The sequence below is a fragment of the Ictalurus punctatus genome, chromosome 17 (assembly GCF_001660625.3).
Source record: "Ictalurus punctatus breed USDA103 chromosome 17, Coco_2.0, whole genome shotgun sequence".
Lineage (NCBI taxonomy): Eukaryota > Metazoa > Chordata > Actinopteri > Siluriformes > Ictaluridae > Ictalurus > Ictalurus punctatus.
The window spans coordinates 11313983-11341494 of NC_030432.2; the positions used below are offsets into that span (position 1 = coordinate 11313983).

Consider the following 27512-nt stretch of genomic DNA (forward strand, 5'->3'; position numbering starts at 1 on the left):
CAGTGTTTTCCATAACCATCAAAAACAAATTGAGGCAACATGTTTTGGAACAATGGTGTTCATCCCACCAGAGATTTCAAATTGAGGCCAAGGCACATTGGCGCTGTTCTGGTGGCTTCTGATGGCCTAGAACTTGTCTGAATACATATACAGTGTACACAATTAAAAAAAAAAAAAAAAAAAAAAAAAAAAAAAAAAAAAAAAAAAAAAAAAAAACTGTTCATGCATTTTCATTAGATTAACTTGCGCTTATTGATAAGGGAAAGAAAAAACATGCATTACTCATATACTAAATTTGCCTTCACTAAATAGTAACAATTATAACAATTTAATTATAACAAAGAGGCACACATTATAAAACAACTGATAACCAGTCCACCCAAATAAAAAGCCAGACAAACCTTTGTACTAAAATGATTTTATTACAGCCAATCCTCTCCATTATTCCTCAATCAAGACAATACAGTACAAGCAAAATTGTTTATTAAACCCTAGATGTTTTTTTCTCTCTCTGATTTATGAATACTTTAATATAATCTCAAGCCATAATCTTTTAGACATTCAGTAACATGTTTCACAATCTATACATTTTGATACAGATTACATATGAATTGTAGTGGTGATGCTCAACCAGAGAACAATGAATACTGACATTAATCTTTACAGAAATGTACCATTTCTTCTTGTATGAGCTCCTTTATCCATTTTTATTTCTTACACGTTGGCAATAGAGTGCAATACTCTGTAAAATAACCACTGCTGATTTCACTGGAGAGGAGACACTGCAGTAGTGAGTGAGCTTGGCTGCTGTGAGATGGCACAGTGTTTTAATGGAGGTTTAACCTCCAACACCTAGAAAATGTAAGACGAATAAATGTATACAATTGATACCAGTATTTCTTACATCAGTATTACACATCCCCTAAATTTAGTCAGTAGGACAAAAGTTTAAAATTAACGAAAAAATTAAATATAAAAAGAATCAATGCTTTATCCAGACGATGGAAGTAAACAATAACTATGGAGAAAAAAAAAAAATAGAAGAAATAAAAAGCAAAGTGTTAATGTATTTAACCACAAAGATAAACATTTAAAACTAGAAAACTGATTCGGCCAAAACTAAGTCTACATCCTAACTTTTACACAAAGATTGTGCTACTGTTCTATCAGGACTGTAGCCTTTGTTTATAGGAGGAGATATGAGCGATAACGTTCACCAGTTTTCTTATACAATGGAAGCATTATATTCTGAGGCTTTCACTTGAGTAGGTCTATCATAAACGCAACGGAGAAAAACAATGAATCACGACGAGTACGACAGATGCAACTCACTGCCGTGAGCTGATGTCTGAACTCTTTCATGGAACTGGGAGAACAAAAAGTGTGCAGTGTAAAAACACACACAAATCCCTGAAATTCAACCTGGAGACCTCTCCAGAGTAATTCTCCACTTGCACAACCTAATCAAACAGTTCATATATCTCAGTATCTTTCTTGACAAGAGGTTTCACATAGATGACTAGTTTTAGACTATGTTTTTAATCTATCTTAATATACAATATGAACATTCCACACACACCCATGTGGATTTAAGTATATTGATTGTTAATTAAATAAACTATATCAATAAACTTTGTCTTTGAAGCATGATGCCTTTTGGTAAGTAAGGATTTTGGGTTATAAAAATCAGAAGATTTGAATTAAAAACCAATACTAAACAAAACTAAAACAAAAGAACAAAACACCAGTGCCTCATATCATTTGTCTTGCCTTGAGAGTGAGAGAGAACAATCTACTTTACTCGCAAGTGCACAACAGCAAAACAAAAAAACATACAAGGAAGAAAAAGCGTGCATCAGAATCCATTTAAAATGTTAAAAAAATAACAATTCAATCACTATGGATCCAATCAGTCACCGTTTTCAGAGTGTAAACAAAACTGATTTGGAGAGCAAACTATTTTTTATTTCAAAGTGCATTCACTCATCCGTCAGCTGAAACACCTGATCCAGGTAGAGCTTGGCTTAGTGTGATGAGCACATGAGGAGGAGGAGGAAGAGGTCCGAGAGAAAGGGCTAACAGGGGCATTAGCAACACTACTCATGTACCCAGAGCTCCAGGCAGCACTACCTACTCCACAGAGCACAAGACCAAGCGAGAGCGAGGATGAAAATGATAAACCTATATTCCCTGTGTGTTTGGTCACATCTAAAGCTTTGTCTGGCAACTGTTTGTCATATTCACATGAAATAAAACTATTTAGCTATTTGACTTGATCCTGAGTGAGCACCTGCTCCCATACAGATCTGCCCATTTGCACTGATAAGCCTGCTGTCATGACCTTAATGATCAACACAATGTGCAATCCTCTTCCCTACATGCAGTCCTTCAGTCTCAAACAAACCCCCACTCTGCCCTGATGAGGCTACTGCTAAGAAATACATTCATTCTGTTTTCATTCTCCCACTTTGTGTTTAGAGATCATGATACAGTAATAACGACTGACCGCCAATAAACCTCATGTCCTTTGTTCAGAAAGGTTTCAACAAACTGTATCTGTAATACATGGCTACTACAGTAAATCTTACTCTCAAAGCCAGCACGTGGAAGTCCTGTGCCTGTATTTGGTGTTTGTGAGACATTGGATCCTGGCTTGTCTTTTAGTCAAACAGTAAAAATTTAAATTTGTGGTCAAAGCATTTTGCTTAATAATAAAAATTTTAATTCACATAAAGTGCTCCTGTTTGGCATCTTTTCAAGAAGGCACCACAAAAACCACTGTCTATAGAATATAGCGGAGAATCATTTAACATGGAAAATCATATATTCAGGTAGGCATACACTCTCCATCCATTTCATTCCAAGTGGTTTCCAGCATGGCAGACAGATTCAGCCATAAAACCCTCACATACTGTTGACCAATTCACTCCCCTGTAGTCAAATAAGGTATGTCTTGTGTGTGGTGGTCTGGGAAAATCTCTTACTGTAGCTGAATTCTGACAAACAACAAAAGAAACCCCCAAAATACCAAGTTTTGGTCTTTTTTTTTTTTTTTTTTCCTTCTTCGTCATTTTAAACACATTAAGTTGAAATTTCAGTGATTTGACACATTAACTTTAAGAACCCATAAATAATTTTTTTCTGAACAAAAAGTGGGAAAGTTTTCAATGTTTAACTCCATTTTCACTTTTGGGAACACAAAATTATAGAATATTACTTGTGGCCGATTTAAATGTAAAAGAGGAAAGTCTGTAGTTTTCAGAACTATATACAGTAGAAAAATGTCAAAACTTAGAAAATGGCACTACACAAAAGGATTTTCCCAGACCACAGCACGCATCAGTAATCAGCACGATAGGTTTATTTATTTATTTAACGTAGACATGAAAAAATAATCAAACCCCTGCATGTACGTACTGTCCACTGAATATAATCCTGAATTAAAAGGCACTCACTGAGCTCAAATTTAGAAAATATACCTGATATCTTTGGCTAAATATGCTGCTAGATGAGATGGCAAAGCATTAAAAACAAACCAGATTCACAAATAAATCTAGTAGTAAAATGTAAAGGACATGACGTGTAATTTTTCCTTTACATTTTCAAGGTGCTTGAGAACATCTAACCTTCAGTTTGAATGATGCTTTAGACTTTCTGCAGGTTTGTAGAGAAGGTTCCTTTGGCCTGAGGAAGAGCAAAACATTTTATGGATATCCAAATACTTTCTAAAAAACATGATGGCGACAATGCTGACAAATCGTCCTGTTGGCATTTTCTCAGACTCCATACAACTAACAGTTTAATCTGGACTTTAAAAAAAAAACAAACCAAGAACAAAAAAAATACCCAACTATTTTGCTATTACTGAGAGTAAAAGTACAAGAGCCCAAAAAAATCCTAACTTAAAGTCCCAACCAATAAAACAAACGCTTTAAAGCACAAAATCCACATGTCTGGCAATATGAGAGAGTGCATGATTGCACACCTACACTGAAGACTACTGACTACTTACTCTACTCTCAACACCATATTACACAACACTCTGCACTCAAACTGTGGCGAATACAAATAACTTTCTTCAAGACGAACTACAATTCAACATTCTAGCTGAAGAGGAACATTCACCTGATTCACCTGGGGCATAACAGCAGGCTGGCAATGTGGCAGGATGGGAACTTAAGCATCTCTAAGTTGGCTTCATTTTGGCATTTTGTCTAGGATTATTATTACACTTGTGTAGCTGTCTGTTCGATGTCCCTATACTATTTAAATCCATCAGTTCAATGGTATGGAGTTCAACAAATGGCCAAAATGTTTAAAATGTTCTCTGTATCCATCATACATAATGTACATGCTTTTTAAATAGTTAGTGGGGATTGCAAAGACAGTTAAAAGGATTCACAGAAATCAACAGAGCATCATGTAAGTTGCAGTGTTTAAAAAAAATTCTAGCTCTGCATGTGGGCCAATTAACGGTCATGCACAGATAGAATAGCTATTGACCTGAGCAATGTTGATCTGTTCCTCACCCACTGCATGTGAGAAAAATCAGGAGACAGAGAGACAAAACGGGTAGGGACAAGCAAGTTTGAGTGCCATTTAGCTGATCCTAGGTGTCTGTCTGCAATTTGGCAGTCCCTTAACCTGTATGAGTGAGTATGTGTGTGTGTGGGGCCTGGCACTGGTACTCTGGGGTCTATGTGTAGGATAGGTGGGAGCCGTTGGATATCTGAGATGTGATGCTGGTGCTCCTGCTCATGTTCTGCTCACTGTGCCCCCCTGATGTGGTCCTCCTGAGGGCCTGGGGGCTGTTTCTCATGGCCATACTCCCGCTGCTCTTTGGCACGGCCCCCAGGAGGCCCCCTGGTGAGTGGCTCCAAGGTGGAGGTGCTGCTCCTGAGACAGGTGCTCCCCAGACCTGCTGGCCAGGCGCTCCTCCCTGATTTGCGTGGTACTGATAACCAGAGCCTGAACAACAGCTCCACTGGGAATTCTGGGTAGTGGATGAGTGGGCCCAGCTGGCTGGTGCCCCAGGAAAGCTGTTGCTCAGCGACTCTGGGGAGATGTTGGCCAGCACCATGTTGCTGAAGCCGAGGCGCATGCTTTCCGAGTCGAAGGCCTCGATCTCTCGAGCTTGACGTTCCAGCAGGCTGCGAATACGCTCAGAGCGATCGTTCTGCAGTGACTGCATCTCATCCTCGATCTGTGGGCCACACAACAGAGACCATTGTGGTCATCAACAATGTAAAACAGACAGCACTAAGTATATGTCCTAACACATACAAGAAGTATATACAGGTGCAGCTTAAAAAATAAAAATAAAAAAAAAATAATAATAATTTTTTTTTTTTTTTAGAATATTGTGGGGAAAAAAAGCTAAATTTTGATCTTCTGTCTCATTCATCATTTGATCTCAAACCCAAATGTCTCCAGTGTACTGTACAGCAAAAACCAAAGAACTGGCCTTACTATTCCAATACTTTTGGAGACTGTATTAGATATATTAGATCTGTGCATTAGGTCTTAAAGTGACCGAAGGGTAAAATATAACCCTGCTGCGTCAATAATGTTAATCAAACAACAAAAGAAAGAGAAAATCACTCACTCACTCCTTTGACTGTATAACTTCAGTAAATTTAATGTGAATCACTGTATATATCGTATAGTGAAGTCTATTTTATTATTTTTTAAATTGCTTTATTCAATTTTTGTAGTATTTATTACTTGAGTACTGATAGACCTACCTGAGAAAACACATTGTTATCGTGAAATAAGATTGCAATCATATCGCCCACTCCTAAACATTAGCATTTGGTGATTTCAATCTTGTATTTCATGTAAAATATGAAATGTACTTCTTAATGTAGTAAATATCAAACCCTGCTGACAGGGATTTTTGTCCATTTTAGAAATTAAAATAAAAAAGTTACGAGAACAGAGCTGTGTTCAGAAATGAGTTTGTTGTCATTTACATACAGATTAAAAACAGTAATATAAAGCATGAAGCTTGTTTTTATGACCTGCTGCTAAATCTAACTCTACTCTGTACTCTCTCGCTCAGTCTATATAACTGTGGCGGAGACGCAACAAATCACTGAAATGTCAACTCAAACTGAAGGTCACAATATAGTGTGATACAATAACAAAACAACTTAATTTGTATTTCCATACACTTGTAATATAATAAAAGTTCTACATATACCTCTATATCCCTTATTTTCTTTGAAACCATTTTTTGATATGAAACTAGTTGAGGTGCTGATGACAATAAATAAAAATATTAAATGGCAATGGCAGGATGTAACAGTGGTATATATTAAATTTATGTTGCCATTGGTTTGTGAAGGTTAACATTTAACAGCTCAGTGTGGAGTTTACAATTGCAATTTCAAATCTTTTTTCAATTTAATTACGTTCTGGACTCGGCCATTGAGGACTCGGACTTAAGTTCAACTCTGCCCTTTTTGGACTCGGACTCGATTGGTTAAGGACTTTGTCTCGACTCGGAATGGACAAAGGTGGACTCGGACCCAACACTAGCTGCAAGTCAAAAGCAGCCTGTATTCTCCATTCTCTATTAACTGATGAGTGATTTGTTTATGAGTGGAATGCACCAAACCTTCTGCTCCAGCAGAGCCCTGCGCAAAGATACTCTCTGCTCCAGCTCCTTCCTCTCTCGATCCTGCTGTGACTCAGTCTGCATCTTAATCTTACTTTGATACGCATTCAGCAGCTCCAGCTCCTGCTGCAGCTGCATCCGCAATGCCTGACACTCAGACTCCTGGGCCTCATCCAGCCGTAACTGTGACAGACAGAAAAATTGTCCATTTAAATAAATTTGCATCGAAAATCACCTCCTTGCCCAGAATTTCACTAAATGACTGGTATGCGCATGACTCACAGCCTGTGTAGAGAGCATGTCATTGATTGAATGGTCGTACTGCTCAGCGAGGATGGCCAGCTTGCGTGTCTGCTCCTCCTTCAGCCTCTTGAGCATGGTTTTGTGTTCTGACTTGGGTGTGCTCTCCAGCAGTTGGTTCTTCAGGGCTTTGTATTGCCGTGTCTGGATTTTACATGTTTCTTGAAACTGCTTCTTGATCTGAACCTCTTTTGGCTGATGGACAAACAGTGAGAGTGGACTGGGATTACGACTGCAGCAATTAGACTGAGTAATCAATAATATGGACTATGAAAAATCATCAAGACGAATTTTTTGACAAGTCATTTACTTAACCAGTAACAGAAAGCTAAGATAGCACAGGTCTCTTCTCCCTGGTACAATGTAATACCATAGTGAAGCCACTGGGGGCAGCAGTGCTAAACCCACTGTACCACACAATGCTGCTGAAGCGGTTTTAAAGAACTGCACAAAAACTGCCTCAATAACACTTGGCCTGAAAACAGTTTAGTACACAAGGCTGTGTTTTTTTTTCTCCTTCTCTTCAACAGAAAATGAATTATATTAATATATGTTTATAGGTAAATAATATACTACCGGTCAAAAGTTTGGAGACACTCGACTGAAATGTTTCTCCTGATCTTAAAAATCTTCTGATCTGAAGGTGTATGATTAAATGTTTGAAATCGGTGTTGTAGACAAAAATATAATTGTGCCAACATAGTTTTCTAATGAAAGAAATTAATAACACTTTATTTACAAAAGAATATTTTGTAATGAGAAATCTCTCTCATTTGTAAGTCGCTTTGGATAAAAGTGTCTGCTAAGTGAATAAATGAATAAATGTAATGTAAATATTTTTTTAAACTGATGACTTGGAGTGAAACTTTCCAAAAAGCAGCCAATAAGTGTCAAAGGAGTTCCCACCTATGCTCAACACTGTTTAAAAAGTATCTTGGGGGATTCCTCAAGAAACAGGTTGAGAAAATGCCAAGAATAAATTTCTGAAAATTCTAGGCAAAAAGGGCGTCTAATTTGAAGATGCATTATTAAATTATTTTGATCTATTTAGGATTTTTTAATCACAACATAATTCCCACAGTTCCATGTGTGTTATTCCTGAGTTTTGATGACTTTATTATTTTAAAATGTGGAAAATTTAAAAAAAAAATAAAATAAAGAATGAGTGTATCTAAACTTTTGACGGGTAGTATGTGTGTGTGTGTATATATATATATATATATATATATATATATATATATATATATATATATATATATATATATATATAAAATATATATATTATATATACATATATATATACATATATATATACATATATACACACACATACATATATTATATATATATATATACACATATATACACACACATACACACACACTAACTATACTGTATATTAAGATGCTATGAAATATGCTATAAAATGCTATTAAAAACAACAACAACAACAACAACATATTTAAACATAAAAGAAAATGAATGTGCTTCTGGAGTAGTGGCTTCATTAGGTCTCCAATATGTACTCTATATACAAGATGCATATACAGACTGACAAAGACAATCATGTTATCTGTAGTTCAGGACAGTACCTACAATGTAAACATGTTTCACATTCACACTAAACGTTATGCTAACAGTTGGTGTGTTACCTTCAGACTCTTGGGCTGCTGCCGGACCTCCATGACGTGCTTGCGTCGAAGCTCTCTCTCTCTGCGTTTATTGTACTCAATCTGGTTGGTGAGTTCAGTGTGGTGCTGTAAGCGAATGAGCTCAGCCCGCATCTTTTGGATGGTGCTCAGGTGCCTGAACTCCAGCTCCTGCATGGACTCATGGTGTCGAAGTAGCATGGCATGCTCCAGGTCCTTTTGTGTCTGTCGCTTGTTTAACTCCTTCAATACAAACACAAAGACAAGAAAACCACCAGTCTCAGTGTGGAGAACAACAGTGCTTTACTTCTGGCATTAACGAGAAAATTTTATCACTCAACAGTTGATCAGACAATTGATAGCCAACCAGAGTTCTCGTCTCAATTTCCAAATGTCTTTGCTGAGGAAAACATCTGAACAAGGGATGACCAATAAGGACACTTCATGTTCTTCTAGCTGGAACTACCTATTAAATGGTGTACTTCAGCTGATGTTGGCTCTGCTCACCTCTCTTGCCAGGTCCTGCTCCACATTGTGCCGAACAACGAGAATACGCCGTTTGAACCTGCGGCACTCGAGCTCCAGGTACTGACGCTGCCTGCGCTGAAGGTTTGCCTCCTCTTCAGCCTGGAAGTGCTGCAAGTTCTCTTTCTGCTTTGACAGCCACTCTTGTTTTTCTTTCTTTGGTGTGGATTGATTCTCACTTAGTTCCTGAAAAAAGGGATGTGTAGAAGAGATATTATTGGGTGATTGGTTGTATAAACCCACATCTACATGAATTGCATTAGCACGAATTACAGCTACTTTAGAATATAAAATACATAATACAGAATTACATAAGGATACCAGGAGGGCATGATATGTAGAGGGAGAGCTCCAAATTTAAAGAACTTTATAGGAAAAAAGTTTTAAGGACATTTGGACAAAATCAGTACAAATGATTGAGCATTGCATCCTCTTAGCTTATTATTTCTCCTAATTATACTGAAGATTTACTTATTTTTATCCTGCCCACCTCCATTTTTTTCCCCAGTTTGCTCACATTTGACTTCCCAAGATTTACACCCACAAGCCAGCTCTCCCCAATCATAAAAAAGCTAGCAAAGGCTAACATGTGCTTCCTCAGGAGATGTGCAAAACCAGCCAACCACAGTTGGAGAGATCTCCCCTCTTCCACATGCATGAGGTCATAGACGCACACAATCTGCTAGTGTGACTGTGATTGACAGGAGAGCGGGTACGCCATCTCTCCCACACAGAGAGCATGGCTGGTTTGTTCCCTTGGCTCCCAACCATGAATGGCTGTGGCATGAAGGCTTATTATTTAAAGCATTTTTTAAAAAATGACATCACTGGAAGCTCATGTAGTGTTGACAAATACCTGATGGATATTATGATTAAGTAAAACAGACTTCCATACATCTACAGTTTATCCTTATGCATTGACATTACATTAAACAGAATAAGCAACAAATAGTCTACAGTGGCTAGCTTAACCTTCACCCTCCCAGATTAGTAGCTGTTTATACGATAGAAAGAAAAAAAAAAAAAAAGTATTCCAGGTTAGTCAAGAGGAGTTTTTAAACCTCTTTGAGTTGCTCCTTGCGCAGCTTGTACTCGCGTTTCTGGGACTCCAGGAAGCTGTTGAGCTCTTTCTTCTGCTGGCTCTGGATGTGCTGCTGGAACTTCTTCTCATCATTGGCAAAGTTCTTGGCCTAAAGTGGGGGGGGGGGTTCTTTTAACAATTGTAAACAAAAGACCTATAATACAGACTATGATATTCAAACGACTGCAAAAAAGATAATGCTTTGGAATTGAATGATAGGGCTGTCAAGTACATCTTTCTCCAAGGATGTCTGGTGCTTCTTGACAAGTTTGTCCATCTCGGCAGAGAAGCTGTTCCTCTGGCTCTCTAGCTCCTTGTCTAATTTGAGCCTGTGCTCATCTAGGTCTGCCCTTAGCTTGTTCTCCAGAGCCAACAGCTGCTTCTGATGCTGCCGCCGCATTCGCTTGTACCCAGATATCTGCTCCCGCAGCTCTGAATTCTGCTCATGCTCCTGGATTTGACGTGTCACCTGGAGAAGACACACAAACATTACTGAGTACGCACATATTCAGGGACTTACCATCAAGCTGGTGCAGTTAACTAAATTTTTATTATTATTAGTGCCTAAATGCATTTTAGGCCGGAGAATTAATGACTAAAACATGATTCATAGCAATGAATGGCATAGTGAAACGCTGTCACACCAGTGAGGCTGTGCGGATGGTGGCAAAATGCTCTCTGTTGCGGTGGTGACGACGAGGAGTCTGTGCAGAAGGAGACTGCTCTTCAGTTGGCTCGCTAGGAACCTCTGGGGTCTCCTGTTGACTGTCCTCCTCTTCCTGCAACAAGACAACCAAATGACACCATGGAGAAAACTCAGTTCCTCTCTTAAGTATTGCTATAGTCTGACAATACAATTGCTTATTCTAGGAGAAATTGCTTCTATACTCTAGTTTTGAAGTACTAATGCTCATGGTCATCGTGTGTGCAATGTCAAACATTCCCCATGTGCCTATAATCACATTGCATGTCAAAAAGGCTAAACTGGAAATCGATTATGATTTTGCAGTCACTAGTCACTGTGTATTGTAACACAGTTGAACCATGATTTTTTGAGGGAGAAGAACAGCCGGGAATAAATCGCAAAAACTGGAAAATGAGTCAAACAAGCAAACAATTAGCCTCAGTAATCAAATAAAAAGTCCATAATGTAATACTAACATTAATGTTTGAGTCAGTACCTTCAGATAGTAATCCTCAAATGAACAACAATTAACCCTGAGCGATTTATTAAAAATGTTTTGTCTACGGTGCTGAGGCAGGTGAAAAAGTATTTAGCAACAATCCATACATTCATTTTTTTTACTTTAAATTATCTGTATAATTCAAATACAAATTCAATTAGAAATATTTAGCTCAATTTTTTTTAGTTAAATGACACAATGAACTACATTTAGGAGTATATTCCGCACTTGTCATTTTAATGCAAAATATTTTAAATTGTGCGTAGGACCTTTGCAGCTTTTTACCCTCCACAGTAACATATTTAAGATAATGTACAGCCCTGAGTTTTGTAATGACTCAAATCATCAAGTTAGTGCACTGACCGGTTTAAGGTGTATGACGGAGCTGTTGGACATGACTGTGTGGTCCCCCTCCAGCAGGTCCAGCTCACTCTTGTTGTCCTCAGTAGCATCAGGCAAGCTATTGACAGAGCTGCTCTGAGAGCTGGCGCTGATGGACATGCTAGGTATGGACTGGCTGCTACCCACACTGTTCACTGTGCCTGTATGTCCTGTAATCTGCTCCGGCTCCTACAGAAGTGAACAAATACCTTCACTGCAGCTATCTGTGGTTTCTCAGCAAACTATTACAATTAGGCACAAAATATGGCTTAGAGATCATGACTATCGACGAATCAGAAACCTAAAAGCAACAATGATGGTTATACAGTATCTCACAAAAGTGAATACACCCCTCACATTTTTGTAAATATTTGATTATATCTTTTAATGTGGCAACACTGAAGAAATGACACTTTGCTACAATGTAAAGTAGTGAGTGTACAGCTTGTATAACAGTGTACATTTGCTATGCCCTCAAAATAACTCAACACACAGCCATCAATGTCTAAACCGCTGGCAACAAAAGTGATTACACCCCTAAGTGAAAATGTCCAAATTGGGCCCAAAGTGTCAATATTTTGTGTGGCCACCATTATTTTCCAGCACTGCCTTAACCCTCTTGGGCATGGAGTTCACCAGAGCTTCACAGGTTGTCACTGGAGTTCTCTTCCCCTCCTCCATGACGACATCACGGAGCTGGTGGATGTTCGAGACCTTGTGCTCCTCCACCTTCCGTTTGAGGATGCCACACAGATGCTGAATAGGGTTTAGGTCTGGAGACATGCCTGGCCAGTCCATCACCTTCACCTTCTTCAGCAAGGCAGTGGTCGTCTTGGAGGTGTGTTTGGGGTCGTTATCATGCTGGAATACTGCCCTGCGGCCCGGTCTCCGAATGGAAGGGGATCATGCTCTGCTTCAGTATGTCACAGTACAGGATGGCATTCATGGTTCCTTCAATGAACTGTAGCTCCCCAGTGCCGGCAGCACTCATGCAGCCCCAGACCATGACACTCCCACCACCATGCTTGACTGTAGGCAAGACACACTTGTCTTTGTACTCCTCACCTGGTTGCCGCCACACACGCTTGACACCATCTGAACCAAATAAGTTTATCTTGGTCTCATCAGACCACAGGACATGGTTCCAGTAATCCCTGTCCTTAGTCTGCTTGTCTTCAGCAAACTGTTTGTGGGCGTTCTTGTGCATCATCTTTAGAATAGGCTTCCTTCGGGGACGACAGCCATGCAGACCAGTTTGATGCAGTGTGCGGCGTATGGTCTGAGCACTGACAGGCTGACCCCCCACCCCTTCAACCTCTGCAGCAATGCTGGCAGCACTCATACATCTATTTCCCAAAGACAACCTCTGGATATGACGCTGAGCACGTGTACTCAACTTCTTTGGTCGACCATGGCAAGGCCTGTTCTGAGTGGAACCTGTCCTGTTAAACCGCTGTTTGGTCTTGGCCATCGTGCTGCAGTTCAGTGTCAGGGTCTTGGCAATCTTCTTATACCCTAGGCCATCTTTATGTAGAGCAACAATTCTTTTTTTCAGATCCTCAGAGAGTTCTTTGCCATGAGGTGCCATGTTGAACTTCCAGTGACCAGTATGAGGGAGTGTGAGAGTGAGTACACCAAATTTAACACACCTGCTCCCCATTCACACCTGGACGTTTTCACTTAGGGGTGTACTCACATTTGTTGCCAGCTGTTTAGACATTAATGGCTGTGTGTTGAGTAATTTTGAGGGGACAGCAAATTTATACTGTTACACAAGCTGTACACTCAAGTATTTACAAAAATGTGAGGGGTGTACTCACTTTTGTGAGATACTGTAAATGTGCAAAATAAATAAACTCCAAGTCAGAGAGCTAACCTCCTCCTCGTCCTGGGCCTCTGCCACTGGTCCATTTTGTGGATCAGGGAAGATGATTTTCTTCATCCTGCGGTACTGTAGGTTGTCCAGCTCTCTCACAGCATCTTTGGTGCGCTGGATCAGGTCGGTCAGCACAGACTCGGGTCGCTCACGTAACACAAAGGCGTGCTGTGGTAGAGCAGGAGGAACCGCCATGAGAACAAATGAATGAATTAATGAATAAGTATGATATAAAAGACAGCAAATTTAATACATTCATAGATGTCTATGTTTACTCTCAAATATTCGACAATATAAATGACTGGAACGAAGGGAAAACTGCAGAACACCAGTGTTGTGATTAAATGATGTGCCCTAAGCTCAGTACTCTGAGCAGGTTATATGCACAGTTGAGCACTGGCATTTAGTGACAAAGTTTCCATAACAGCAAGAAGCTTGCGAGTCCTGTCAGAGCATAACAGGTGTTATGTTTATAATCACCTTCTCTGTGTTTTGAACAAGTGATAAATTATATCAGTCACAGCAAAACACACTCCAGATGGTCTTAAAGTTATTGTGTAGTTTAACATTTGTTGATGTACCTGCAAAAGCTCCTCAGAAGTGGGCCTGTCATGAGGCAGTTTCTGGAGGCAGGAGTCCACAAAGTTTCTAAAGAATTCAGTCCTGAGGACAGAGTGGAGAGGCTGATTTTTACACAACTCACGTCACATTAACAGTGCTGAAGGCCTAATTAAATAATGCATGGAGAGGTGCACAGACACTTCGTTTGAACCAGAGAAAATCAATATGCCGTACACTCACCATTCACTTGACTGCAGTACTGGGCTCTCATTCTGCGCTATATGGTATAAGGCACTCATTGCATTCATGTTGAAAAGTGGAGGTTTTCTCTCCGCTGCAAAGAAATAAAATTGACTAAATGTAAAATAAAAAAATTAAAAAATTCTAGAGCAATCAATAGACCACCCAAATTCAAAAAAAGTTGGGCCGCTGTGTAAAACGTAAATAAAAACAGATTAGCAAATCTCAAACCCATGTTATTCACAATAGAACATAGAAAACATCAAATGAATAAATATACCATATTCAGAAAAAAATAAGGTAACTTGGGGACAAGGGCAACAAAAGGCTGTTTTTGTTACTAAATAGAAACAGCTGGAGGTTAATTGGCAAAACAGTAACATGACTGGGTATAAAAAGAGCATCTTAGAGAGGCAGAGTCTCTCAGAAGTAAACATGGGATGGAAGCATGTTTTTTAGCTTGTGAACTGAGCGCTGATAAAAAGCCGATGGTCCTTCTTTATTCCTTTTTAGATTAGAGGATGCGGTGTCCATGGTTTCCAAAAAGATTTAAAATTTCGATTCATCTGACCACAGAACAGTTTTCCACTTTGTCTCAGTCCATTTTAAATGAGCTTTGACCCAGAGAAGAAGGCAGCGTTTCTGATACTATTTTTTACCCAATCATGTTACTGACCTGTTGCCTATTAACCTCCAGCTGTTACTAAAAAGAAACACTTTTCCAGCCTTTTGTTGCCCTGTCCCAACTTTGAGACGTGTTGCAGCCATCAGATTCAAAATTAACTTATTTTTTCTTAAAATGGTACATTTCCTCAGGTGAAACTTTTGATATGTTTTCTATGTTCTATTGTGAATAACATGGGTTTATGAGATTTGCAAATCATTGCACTCTGTTTTTATTTACATTTTACACAGCATCACACCTTTTTTGGAATTGGGGTTGTACTTTAAAATATATACAAAAAAGAAAAAAAAAAATCCCAAAAAACACAACAACAACAAGAGCATATGGACTATAAATGTACTACAAATCCAGAATACATTTCCTGTAACAGGTGCAAACTTACCTAATTCAATACAAGTTATACCCAAGGACCAGACATCCACTTTGCCATCATACTGACCCTCATCCATTGCCAAGATCACCTCTGGGGCCATCCTAAGACAGAAACATGATTTTCAATTTTGTTACTAAATCACAAAATAACATTAAGGACTTTTTATACAAATGGCTTTAATGCTATTTGCCCTGGATCCTCATGTACTCAACGTAACTGTCCAAGATCAGCTTAGGTAATATTCGGACCGGATACAGTTTCCAGACATATGTGCATTAAGTAATGCTGCTGGGGGATGTCTAGATATTATGATAGTTTCGTATGGGATAGGCACTTTCTGATCTACTCCCGTTAGTGATGGGAGTGTCTTCATGGTTGTCATTCCTAAAGCTCTAGGCATACTTTGTTCAGTGCAAGTAACGCTTGATCAAAAATGAAAAACGTGATTAAAATTCCAACACCACACTGGCAATAAATGCATTATCTCACCTTCCCATGTAAAACTAATCCAGTCTGTCTAGAGCTTTAGTCACACCAAAACTCTGTAGAAAACCTCTCATCAGAAGCTGGACTTTTAACTTATTTAAACATGAGAGGCTTGAATTATACATAACCCAAAGGTGCAAAGAATGCTAAGAAAATACTAGGAGGTAGAGGGAGAAAAACAACACTATTTTACCACCTAACGCAAGCCAATTACATGTATGGGTTGAACTGATATTTAAGAGCAATTAAGAAATGTTTGGAGTTATAAGCCACTAGCTGAGTATATAAAATTACTTTATACAATTATTAAAAAATTAACATATGCATATGTCCAGTCTGGACCATGACCATATATCAGCTCAATGTCCTAGCAAGCTAATTTATTTTTTAAATCCCACCCCCCATAGATTTACATTTATGGCATTTGGCAGATGTCCTTATCCAGATCAACTTGGACTCATCTCATTTGAGAAGTTGAGGATTAAGGTCAGTGGGATTTAAACTCAGGACCTTCTGATCACTAGTCCAACATATTAACCACGGCGCTACCATTGCCCACAGATGTATGCCAAATAACAGTCAGAGTGGCGGGGGGGTAAATAAATAAAAACAGTGAGACTCCTACTTAATATTTAGTGGCTCCTCAATTATTTTTACTGGATGAAGAGACCACAGACCCATCTTAATGCATTTTCTATTGGCTCACAAGAACATGGTTCATAGTTACCAAATTCACAAATTAGTCAACTGTCACATTAATTCATCAAAACAGCCCACCTGTTTGGGACCAGACAGTGTTGCACTGAAATGAATACAGAGCTGTGGGTTTGGCAGAAGATGCATGGGAAGGAACACAGAGCTAACAGCACTCACCAATATGGAGTTCCCACAAAGGAGTTAGCAGGAGAAGCAATCGAAGCAGAGCCAAAGTCAGCCAGTTTAACTTGGCCAGGTTTAGTCAGCAGAATATTCCCAGCTTTGATGTCTCTGTTATATTGTACAAGATGGACACATTTCAGTTCATAAAACACTTTAAAAAGCCTGAGAACAGACTGGATGATGTATACTGTTTATATTTATGTTCTGCTGATACAGGCAGACAAACTGTCTGACAATATTGCATTTGGGACACAACTTCACACAAATCTAGGACAAAACTGGATCTTCAGTAGGCTCAAAAACTAGTCTTACACAAGCTTACAACTTGATGGGGGAACCCCAACCCAACACATACAGAGACTGTTACAAGAGAACATTTAAAGAAATTTAAAGGCCTAAGAATATTGTTCGTCAGCCATACGCAGAACGTTCACATCAGTATGCAGGAGAGAAAAATAATACCTGCTTAAGGGGTTCACACTCACCTGTGTATCATGTTGTGGGAGTGAAGGTATGCCAGCCCCTGTAGAGCACCATGGGTAATTGCTGCTATCTCCACTTCTTGTAAGGGCTTTTTGTGTACTGCAAAATATAAAAAAAATAAAATAAAATAAAATCAGACCTTGTGAAGGGCTCCAAGAAGATGGAAGCTGTTGACACATTTGAACACATCAGCCTAATAAACACAGTCAGTTCATCTGCGTGTTAATTAGGAGCTGTGTTTTCATTCTCCATATCTCTGCAGTGAGAGAACATTACACAAGCATATCACAGCTTACCCTCTAGGATATCTGAAGCAGATCCCAGACAATACTCCATTACCAGCTAGACACACAGGAGACATAAAACATTAATATAATCAAACAGCCAACATTTCACATCTACAGGTCACAGATTTACTCCAAGTGATCAGATCAGAAAATTATTATGTATTGCATAGTAAATGCATCAAGCATATAAAAGTACATGTGAATTAGCAGTCTTGAATTCTCCCGGGTGTACGAGACAGGTGTAACACTGACCCATGCTGTGTGCTCTCTCAGGTAGCAGCCTTTATACTCAATGCTGTTGGGGTGCTTTATATTCTGGAGAAATTTCACCTCCTTGATTATGTCTTGCCATTTCTAAGAGAAAGAGTACAAATTAAAAAAAAAAAAAAAAGAAAAAAAAAAGATGTGAACGAATGGATAACACGTTTTCTCCACATGGCAGGAGCAAACAAATTGGTTCAGACATGGCACTGTCCTAACTCGTGTTCAGTGCAAAAGACTAAAGCGTGAGGCCGTTCACAACACGCTGGCTGATGCCATCACTTCCGTCTGCATCTCAGGAAAACTAACCTTAGTGTTTATAGAAATACAGACTATTGTGTAGACTATACTTGTTTTTTTGTGAATATTGAATTCAGTAGTTCTCATGACTGACTGGAAAATATTGTTGAAATAGTGTTGATTATCCAAGCTAATGAGCTCGGCTGCAGTAACCTTCGGGTTAGTTTATTGTAACCACATAGTGTTCAGTGTAAGCCAACATTATTAATCATTATCTTTCCCCATGAATACATATTGGAGATATCTTTGGCTTTATAGCACTTTGTATCATGAATTTGATAGCAGCAACAGCTGTAAAGGTAGCAGCGGATGACAAAGTTGCTGAGACCCATCTTTATTATGTTATTTATGTTTTTATACCTATTTATCTAATTATGCCTAGACCATGGCCCTGTTCACACTAGTGCGTTTTTGTTTTAAAACACATAACTTTTACAATGGTTACGCCTGTCGTCTACGCTACTCCAGAGGAGACTTTTGGAAACGCAGAAGACACCGTTTTAGTTTGAAAACTCCGGGCTCGCGTTTCAGTGTAAACAGACTAAAACGAAGACTTTTGAAAACAAAGGTGTGGCTCCGCCCACACTTGCCCCAAATTGGGTCTTCTGTATCATTGTTTATCCTTCCCTGATTCGTCAAGAACTACCATATGACCATTACGCTACCTTAAATGTATACACAACACGGAGACTGAACCGCAAGCTTTGCTGGCTTTGTTGTCAATTTTAGCAGCCACTGTGCAGTTAATTCCGTATTTTATAATACTGCAGCTGCCTACATGTGCAAGAGGTGAGCTATGATTAGAGCAATCGACAACAAATCTCATTTCAAGTGGCATAAACCCTACATGGAACGCTGGTTTGTTGTGCCTGCCGGTGACTAGCAACCAACGTCCTGATTACAATTGTATACGCATGCCCAGTGTGCATGGATGGTCATGTGACATGCATTTTCTGTCATGTAGTGTAGATGGAGATCGTTTCTGAAACACAGCGGAAACGCCAGTGTGGGCGAGGATCGTTTTCATTTTAAAACGCCATTTTAAAAGTAAAACGCACTAGTGTAAACATGGCCTATGAATGGCAGAGGAAAAATACTACTAGAAGTGACATAAGATCTTATACAGGACAAACAGTTCAGGGAGTTTTTATTTTGATTGAAATTTAAGCAGGAAATCTCAACCTACTCTACATCCAACTTTCCCTTACTTAAAACAAGCCAGGTGGTTAAAAAGACATTATTTGGTGGAGGGAAAATCATGCGGGGGGGGAAAAAAATAAAAAATGCTGGCATGCTGGCTAATGAACAGTAGAGAGCAGGACTGTCAATTTACAAATGGAAGACAGACATCAACAGAATAAGATTCAGGGCTCAGTAAGAATCATGATTAATCATAAAAATCGAAATGAAATTCAAACACCAACCTCGTTCGTTTGCTTTCCACTGTAGGACATTTTCTTGATAGCCACCACCTCTGAGGTGCGCACATCTCGTGCCTGTGAGCAAAGCACAAATTGTATTGAGAAAGCACACTTTTCTTGGCGTTTTTAAAATGACCGTGTCGATTAAAACACAGCTGAAAACACGTAGACGATGTTCCTTTTTGGCTTATAGGGTTAACGCTTACAAAGTAAACTGCGCCAAAGCTGCCATGGCCGATCTCTCGGAGATCAGTGAAGAGTTTTTCAGGATCCTCCTTGAAGAAGAGCTCAGAGATCTCGGGGTCCTTCAGGCTCCCCGCTCGAACAGCGTTGGGCATAATGGGTAGGGGCGGGGCCTGGGCCGCAGCCACCAGGAATTATCTGGGTCTGCGACGCAACAGCCCCCGGATATGGCTCATCTGCAGGACAATGGCCTCATACAGATACCTAAACACACACACAAAACATAGAAACATTAGACTAATTTGAGAGATATTATTTTTATATCTTTATGTTTTTTCCTAAACCATTAGGGTACATTGGCTTTTGGCAGAGGAGCAAGATTTGAGGAGAACAGGAGCTCATATGAAAATCTACAAGCACAAAATTTGTTCATTAAATGTTACAAACAGTTCTGGCGCATTCAATAATGCAAAATCTGTCCAACTCTAAAATCTGGTCCCTTTCCAGAACCTTCACACTAACTGTTCCTCAGTGGTGGAATGAACTTCCAACCTCAATCCTGATTGCAGAATCTGTCACCATATTCAAAAAACAGCTAAAAGACCCACCTCTTCCGTGGACACCTGAACCCTAAAATGCCAACCCCACATTATCCTTAAAAAAACAAAACAATAAAAAACACCTACTCTGGCTCTTACACCTTGACCCTGCGCACTTTGCTTCTCTAGAACTCAATTTAAAGATCTTGTATAGTAGAACTACTTGTATTGTTCTCCGCTTGATAGATCGCTTTGCTTGCATTTCTTCATTTGCAAGTCGCTTTGGATAAAAGCGTCTGCTAAATGAATAAATGTAACTAGAATTCTGCAACAAAAATGGTGGATGGTTATTGCATCAGCTTTGGCCAACATTTCTACTATTTACCACCTTTGGCTAACAAATTTGGTTGCTATATGAGCAAAAATAAATGCATGATGTGTGTGATGAGCTAACAGGGAACCTTTTTAAAAAACAAACAAACAAACAAACAAAAAAAGATCTTTATGCCACTGCCATTATGAACATGACCGCAGATAGCATGAGTTCTTTTAACCTGCTGAATGAAACGCTGTGCACAGATGTTCTCATCTTTCATCCATGAAGCAGAAAGACAGAAAGAACCATCTGCTGTGTGAAAAGACTTTAATAAATATAGAGTTTTGTTTCACAAATAAATGATATTTAAGTCTGAACACATAGAAAATTATTGTTTAGTTAGAGTTGTAGGCGACATGGGCCAAAACCTGGTCTGGCAAAAAAAAAAAAAAGAAAAAAAAAAAAAAAAAGAAAAAAAAAAAAAGAAGAGGAAAAAAGAAAAGAAAAAAAAAGGCAAAATTCTAGTCAAAATCAAACACACTGTAGACTCCTGACCATTATGGCATTCTCCTCTAAGAAAATAAACAGCTCTGGTATCTGTTTATGCCTCATTCTGTTTCCAGAACTAGCAATGGATGTCCAAACACATTTCAAACTATTTTAAAATAGCCAACCTATCTACATTCTTCAACATGGACAGTATTTATAGACACACACCAGCCCTTATCATACTTGGAATGCGTGTGTTCAAAAGCAGGAGTAAAGTAAGACTGAAGACAGACAGAGATAGCAAAGACTAGCTATTTTTAAACAATTATTAACCTAACCTGAGCATAAAATATGATTTTTAGCGTTCATTTAATTGGGGGGGCATTAATATTAATGATTCCACTTTTAGTAAAAGTTGATTATTTTGAGCCCAACGGAACATAAGGCTTAAATTGAACAATATTGCTGCCACAAGACTCGGTAGTTTAAAGCGTATTGTTGCAATTCTCTCACAATGCTGTTCTGTTGTCATAGCCCTTCAAAAGTATACTTCATTTGACATGTATGCATACACAGGCAGTCGACACACGCGCATGACTTGCACTGCCCCTCCTGACCTACAAGAGTCAGTACAGACCAGTAAAGGTGGTCTTCTGGTGTGAAAGATGACAAAGAAGAAGAATCACAACATGAAGAACAATGAGGAGAAAGACATGTTGCTTCACTTGTTCCTAGAAGAAAAAGAAATCCTTGCACAATCTCTTATCCACATAGACATCCATTCCTGTTCGAACTTGCACTTGTTTCCTCCGTTTTTTCTTTGATTACCTTGAGAATCAACGGCCCTGGGTCACTGGTGCCACCTTGTGGAACAACTAAATAGTGCAAAAGAATTAAATGTGTGTACAAAGTAGGCGCATTTAGACAAATCTGGTGGTGCTGTTCCTAGCGTACGAGTAAAAAGTGAAGTATACTTTGGGCTTCACAAGTCTCGTGTTGTTGTGTATTTGCACTTTATGTAATCTTGTGCACTGCACTACTGTACTGTTATGTGTTGAGCCATGGTCCTGGAGAAATGCCATTTTGTTCCAGTGTATATATAGAGGAAGGACAATTACAGTCCCCGTTAAGTGCCTTGAAACGCACAGCATTATTTGACGTTTGGACGTAATTTCCATTGAAACAGGAAGTCACGGCCAGACAGATCAAGTGACTCCTTTTTAAATAGTCAATAGCGATCAGCTTACCTCACAGTCCTGGCTAAGCTGTACTTGACAAAAATTTAACATGGAATGCACATATATTCTAAATGCCAATGTTACACTAGCTTAGATAACCTTAAGGCTAACATTCACAGTGAAAGCCACAAAACTTTCAATTTCGAACTCATGGGGACTTTAAAAACCCACTTGGTGTTGATTTTTGTTGATCCTTTCATCAGAGAAATGATACCAGCTTTTTCAAACCACAGAGCAGTGTGGTCAACCTCAGCAGTACAAGTGGTACACTGTGCAACAAAATTGGCGACAAATGACTAAATGCTGAGCTGACTGCAGAACAATGTGTTCTTCTGCTGACAGAGAGAGAGAGAAATGTGCAGCAGACACTCAGAGTGCGGTCATTCTCACCAGACCTGAGCACTCATCAGCTCTCACTCTCAGTCAGGCCTCTGTGGAGCGCACTACGACTACTGGAGTGCATGAATCATTTCAGCAAACCACCTTTATAATCACTAAAAAGAACTGCAATTACCATTTCATTATCAAAAGCATGCGTCATCAACCCAGACCACTCTCCTGCTGTCTCACAGCACCAATACACCAGCACTCGCTTCACCGCTCGAAACAGATGAACAGTCATTCCACAGAAAATCACCTGAATTATATATATTTTTTTTTTAACACCACGGCTGCGTATATATATATATATAGAGAGAGAGAGAGAGAGAGAGAGAAAATACAAGTATTTCAGCTACTATACAGTAGGCAAGTATGCGGTTCCGGACACACCCTATATGTATGAACACCTGCTTAAGTATATGCAGTGGTGCAAAATGTATTGTGGAAACATTTATTTATATAAAAAAAAATATCAATTGCAGGCTCAAGAGTGGTGCAATAGAAAAGCGGTCGACCGAATCCTGACAACGTTACAGCCGTTTGTGGCTGGTCATGTTCTCAAGGTGGGAGGGATAACGCGCGTGCGCACACGCACACACAAGCGCACTCTGGGAAAGGTTTACATATTTCAGCTCATCAAAGAACTTACGGATGCTGAGGGTGATTTTCACATTGGGCACGTTTGCTGCAGTCCGAATCCAAGGGCGATTGTTCCCGGCGCCCTCTGCAGCATTGGGTTCACACTCACTTGATCCTTTTGAACACCGGTACATTTGTGTTCATCTTACGTCATAACAAACACGCACAGAGAACACAATGTGACTCACTATATATTGCGCTTCCTGGTGCACACAACAGCTTTCACCTTACTGATTTTTCATGCGAACCATGCTCCGGTTCAGTTGAAACTGCCAGTGTGAAAGCCCCCTAAGAAAGCCTTGTCAAATTTCTAACATTACCCTTCGATAGGCAGTAAATTATGTAACTCTACATTTAGGGATGTCACGAGAACCGATACTTCGGTTCCAAGATGCTTAAAATGTGACGGTAATTGTTTTTCTGGAGCAGCGTTGGTACCGGTTCTAATGGAGGTGCCGAGGTTGCAATTCTTAAAGACCTGAAAGGGGCAGCAAATACACGCAAGTGTTTTGGTTGGTCCACAAATGGTGAAGAACAACCACCCCACCACCACACACACAGGAAAAACTACAGAAGTTTGGCTCCGCCGCAACTCGTTGAGAGGAAATGTGGTATGGAAAATGGAAATACTTCACATTCGAGGCGGATGACAACAAACATATAATTGATGCTGTGAAGCTGGTGTGTAACCAATGCTATCGTTCATTTCAAACAAAGCGAGGAAACACCTGGAATTTGGCGAAGCACCTGAAAGACGGTCCTATATTATGTTTGTTTGAGGCAACTGGCATTGTTGCCGTGAAACCTGCTAATGTTATGCTCCATGTAATGTTTGCGATAGCCAGTTATTTGTTAACGACACTAACGCATTGCATACACATTGCAGTGTTATGAACTACCTCCTAATGGGCCACCATGCATCGCCATTCAGCCCGTGTCCTATAATAATTAATCAAATGTTCATGCTTTTAATAAATCTTTTTGGCCTGCCTTGCATTCAGAGTATAAGGTTTGTGTGCGTTTAGGAGTGCACCACCAATCACTATCAGTGTTTGATAACTAAAATCCCCCCCCCCCCCTCTTTTTTTGCCAGTATCAGCCAGAGGAGGATGTCCTCCAGGAGAGCTTTTAATTTAATTTTATTTTTAAACTACACCGTGGTATCGACTTTGGTATCAAGTATCTTGTACTTTTGGTGGTATCGGTACCGACTACTAGATTTTTGGTACCGTGACATCCCTAATCATGATTAGTATCTTTTTTTCCCCAGGTTGGCCTGCCTTACTGTGACTAAAATTATTTGTGAAAAATTGTGGTTGATAAAAGCACCGACAGAAACATTCATCTGGAGTATTCGAGGTTAATATGAATGCTCATGGCGCTCACAAAGATATGGGGAGAAAAAAAAAAAAAAGTATTAAACACCTCATTTACATACTGCATATTACTAGTGTTGCAAAGGCCAATGTTCATAGAATGATAAATGTATGATGTGCAACACTAAACTGATCCCTTAAAAAGGTTTTTAATTCTCAGTGGAAACTAATAAGGCAACTCACACTTGTCCCCTAAGGTCCTACCACGTAATGCTGGACAGCGCAGTTATGAGAGAGAACCCTCTGCTCTAGCCTTACTGAACACACACCCCAGTTTCCATGGCAACTGCATCCACGAGCCAGTGGGCAAAGAGCCACCAAACTCTGCTCTGTGCCAGGCTCTGACACAGCATGTGTTAGTTCTGTGCGTGCTGAGAGACCGTCTGATACGCACAAACAGAGAGACAGAAAACGAGAGAGATAAGATCGATCAGCCTATTCTCTGAGTAAAGCATTCCCGGCATACCAAGCATTTGGTCAGGTCTTCATGATGATGTTCTAATACTAGAGATGGCACTGATCCTGATATTCAACCGAAAATGCTGGATCTGATATAGGTAGAAAAATGTTTAAAATATTGTTACAAGCTAACAATTCACTATAAATATAATAACCTCATCACTTTTTCTTTAATAAACCCTTTCAAAAAAGTTAAACCATTCTTACAAAACAGGGAATCTGATGTCTCAAGAGGACTAAGAAAGTGCAAAGATTCTTTTAAACACGTACAGTAAAGTACAGTTCGTTTTAGGCTACGTCCACATTAATCCAGATAGATCTGAAAACTGCATTCTCGTTTTAAAACGCTGTCAATCTATACTGGTGTTTTCAAATGTTTTCCAAAAATTGCTCATCCTCACTGAAACACTCATCCCTATACTGTGCATGTGTAAGCTTTGGCCTGCATCATTTAAAAATGCAATCTGAAGGTTGTACAACACGACATACGCGTAATCTTTAACAACGCTATCAAACAGGATAGCAGGTACAACAACTGCAGAACATCGTCCGCCATCTTGTTTGTTTGGAGCTGAAAGGGTCACATGACAAAATAGTTTTCGTGTTTTGAATATCATACAATAGATACAGTCATGCGAAAAAAATAGGTACACCCCATGGAAGTTGTTGGCATTTTTTTTTTTTTTTTTACATATTTGGACAAGCAAACATTTGATACTCTTTGAAACAGTGCCTATTAATAAAGTTGATATATTTGAGGGGGAAAAAAAACAAGGAAAATAAGATTTTTTCAATCATTTATTCAACAGAAATACCAATAGATGCGATTCTTCCATGGAAAAAATAAGTACACCCTTGAATGAATGCAAGTTATCCAGTCCCTGAGGCAGCAAAGCAACCCCAAACTATAACATTCACACCACTGTGCTTCACAGTAGGTATGAGGTGTTTCTCCTGAAAAGTTGTCTTTGGTCTGCGCCAAACATCTGTGCTGTTACTGTGGCCAAACAACTCTATCTTTGATTCATCTGTCCAGAGCGCATTATTCCAAAAGCCCTGGTATATGCTCATTGGCAAACTGTAGTCTTGCAGTAGTCTGTAGTCTTGTAGATGAATGAACTGTAGTCTTGTAGATGAATCAAACTTCTTCCTGGCACACCTCCCATACAGATCAAATTTGTGCAATCTTTTTCTGATTGTAGAAGCCTGCACTTTGACACCAACAGTTGCAAGACTTACCAGCAGATCCTGTGATGAAATTTTCAGGTTCTTGGAGACTTCTTTTTGCATCAGACGGTCTGCTCTTGGGCTGAATTTGCTGGGACGGCCAGTCCTGGACAAGTTGGCAGTCGTTCTGTGCCACTTGTAGATGATTTTCCTTACAGTGGAATGATGCATTTCAAATCATTTGGAGATCTTTTAAAATCCGTTGCCAGACTCCAATTCATCCATAGGCAAACTTTTTTTTGGAAGGCCTTATATAACTCTTTAGATTTTGACATGATGACACCATACACCTCAATAACAAAGGGAACACCAGGCACTAGATATGAGAGGGGTATAAATAAGAGGTTCCACCTGCACTCCCTAAGCAGGTTCTAATCACTGGCACCCGATCTTCAACACCTGATTCTAATTTTATGGATTTGAAGGTGTGATAAATGAAGGGGTATACTTACTTTTTTTCCATGTGACTGACCTGTTTATTAATTTAAATTGTGAACATTACTACAAAATGTTAATTTTGTGTGTCTTGATGGAATGCATGAACTTTATTAATAGGCACTGTTTCACAGAGGATCAAGTGTTTACTTGTCCCAATAATATCTTATTATATAAGTTATATAGTTTTATAAAAGGTTTTTTTTTTATAAGTTATGAAAAGTAATTAAAGCACAAAAACACAAATGCAAAAAAATAAATATCAGAAATAGATTAGATAGATAGATAGATTTGATATAGAATAGATAATCATTACCCCTGGTCTCCCCCAATATGGGGGGTGCCACATGATAGGGAAGGCTTGGGGGGGTTAGTTGCAAAAGGTTAAGAACCTCTGTTGTAGACAATTTTGTCCCATGATTGATCACAAGGCAAACATTTCCATTTCACCAAAACACATTCCCTTCTATTTTAAGCAACATTTCAATCTACATGTTTTAACAGATATCCATTAAAATGTGACCTCAAACTGCCGGATTTTATTCACACCGCATGTGTGAATAAAGTGCAAAAATCTACAGAAATGCATTCATAATCAACTAACCCTACTTTTTAAACGTGACCAATATGTAAAAATCA

General features: G+C 39.2%; 1 protein-coding gene across 1 annotated transcript in view; it reads right to left on the reverse strand.

The window, feature by feature from the left end:
- Positions 1 to 402: 402 nt before the first annotated feature.
- Positions 403 to 27512, reverse strand: part of taok1a (TAO kinase 1a) — a 32736-nt gene continuing 5626 nt past the window's right edge. The window contains exons 2-20 of the mRNA XM_017490961.3: positions 19798 to 20038; positions 19595 to 19666; positions 17862 to 17963; positions 17619 to 17664; positions 17325 to 17421; positions 16834 to 16947; positions 15484 to 15575; positions 14417 to 14510; positions 14197 to 14278; positions 13616 to 13783; positions 11722 to 11928; positions 10819 to 10953; positions 10407 to 10643; positions 10155 to 10283; positions 9076 to 9279; positions 8572 to 8811; positions 6902 to 7114; positions 6620 to 6802; positions 403 to 5203 (exon numbers count right to left, since the gene is read on the reverse strand). Of these exons, the coding sequence (XP_017346450.1) occupies positions 4697 to 5203; positions 6620 to 6802; positions 6902 to 7114; positions 8572 to 8811; positions 9076 to 9279; positions 10155 to 10283; positions 10407 to 10643; positions 10819 to 10953; positions 11722 to 11928; positions 13616 to 13783; positions 14197 to 14278; positions 14417 to 14510; positions 15484 to 15575; positions 16834 to 16947; positions 17325 to 17421; positions 17619 to 17664; positions 17862 to 17963; positions 19595 to 19666; positions 19798 to 19929 (3054 nt within the window). The 5' untranslated portion in view covers positions 19930 to 20038 and the 3' untranslated portion in view covers positions 403 to 4696. The remainder of the gene's footprint in view (positions 5204 to 6619; positions 6803 to 6901; positions 7115 to 8571; positions 8812 to 9075; positions 9280 to 10154; positions 10284 to 10406; positions 10644 to 10818; positions 10954 to 11721; positions 11929 to 13615; positions 13784 to 14196; positions 14279 to 14416; positions 14511 to 15483; positions 15576 to 16833; positions 16948 to 17324; positions 17422 to 17618; positions 17665 to 17861; positions 17964 to 19594; positions 19667 to 19797; positions 20039 to 27512) is intronic.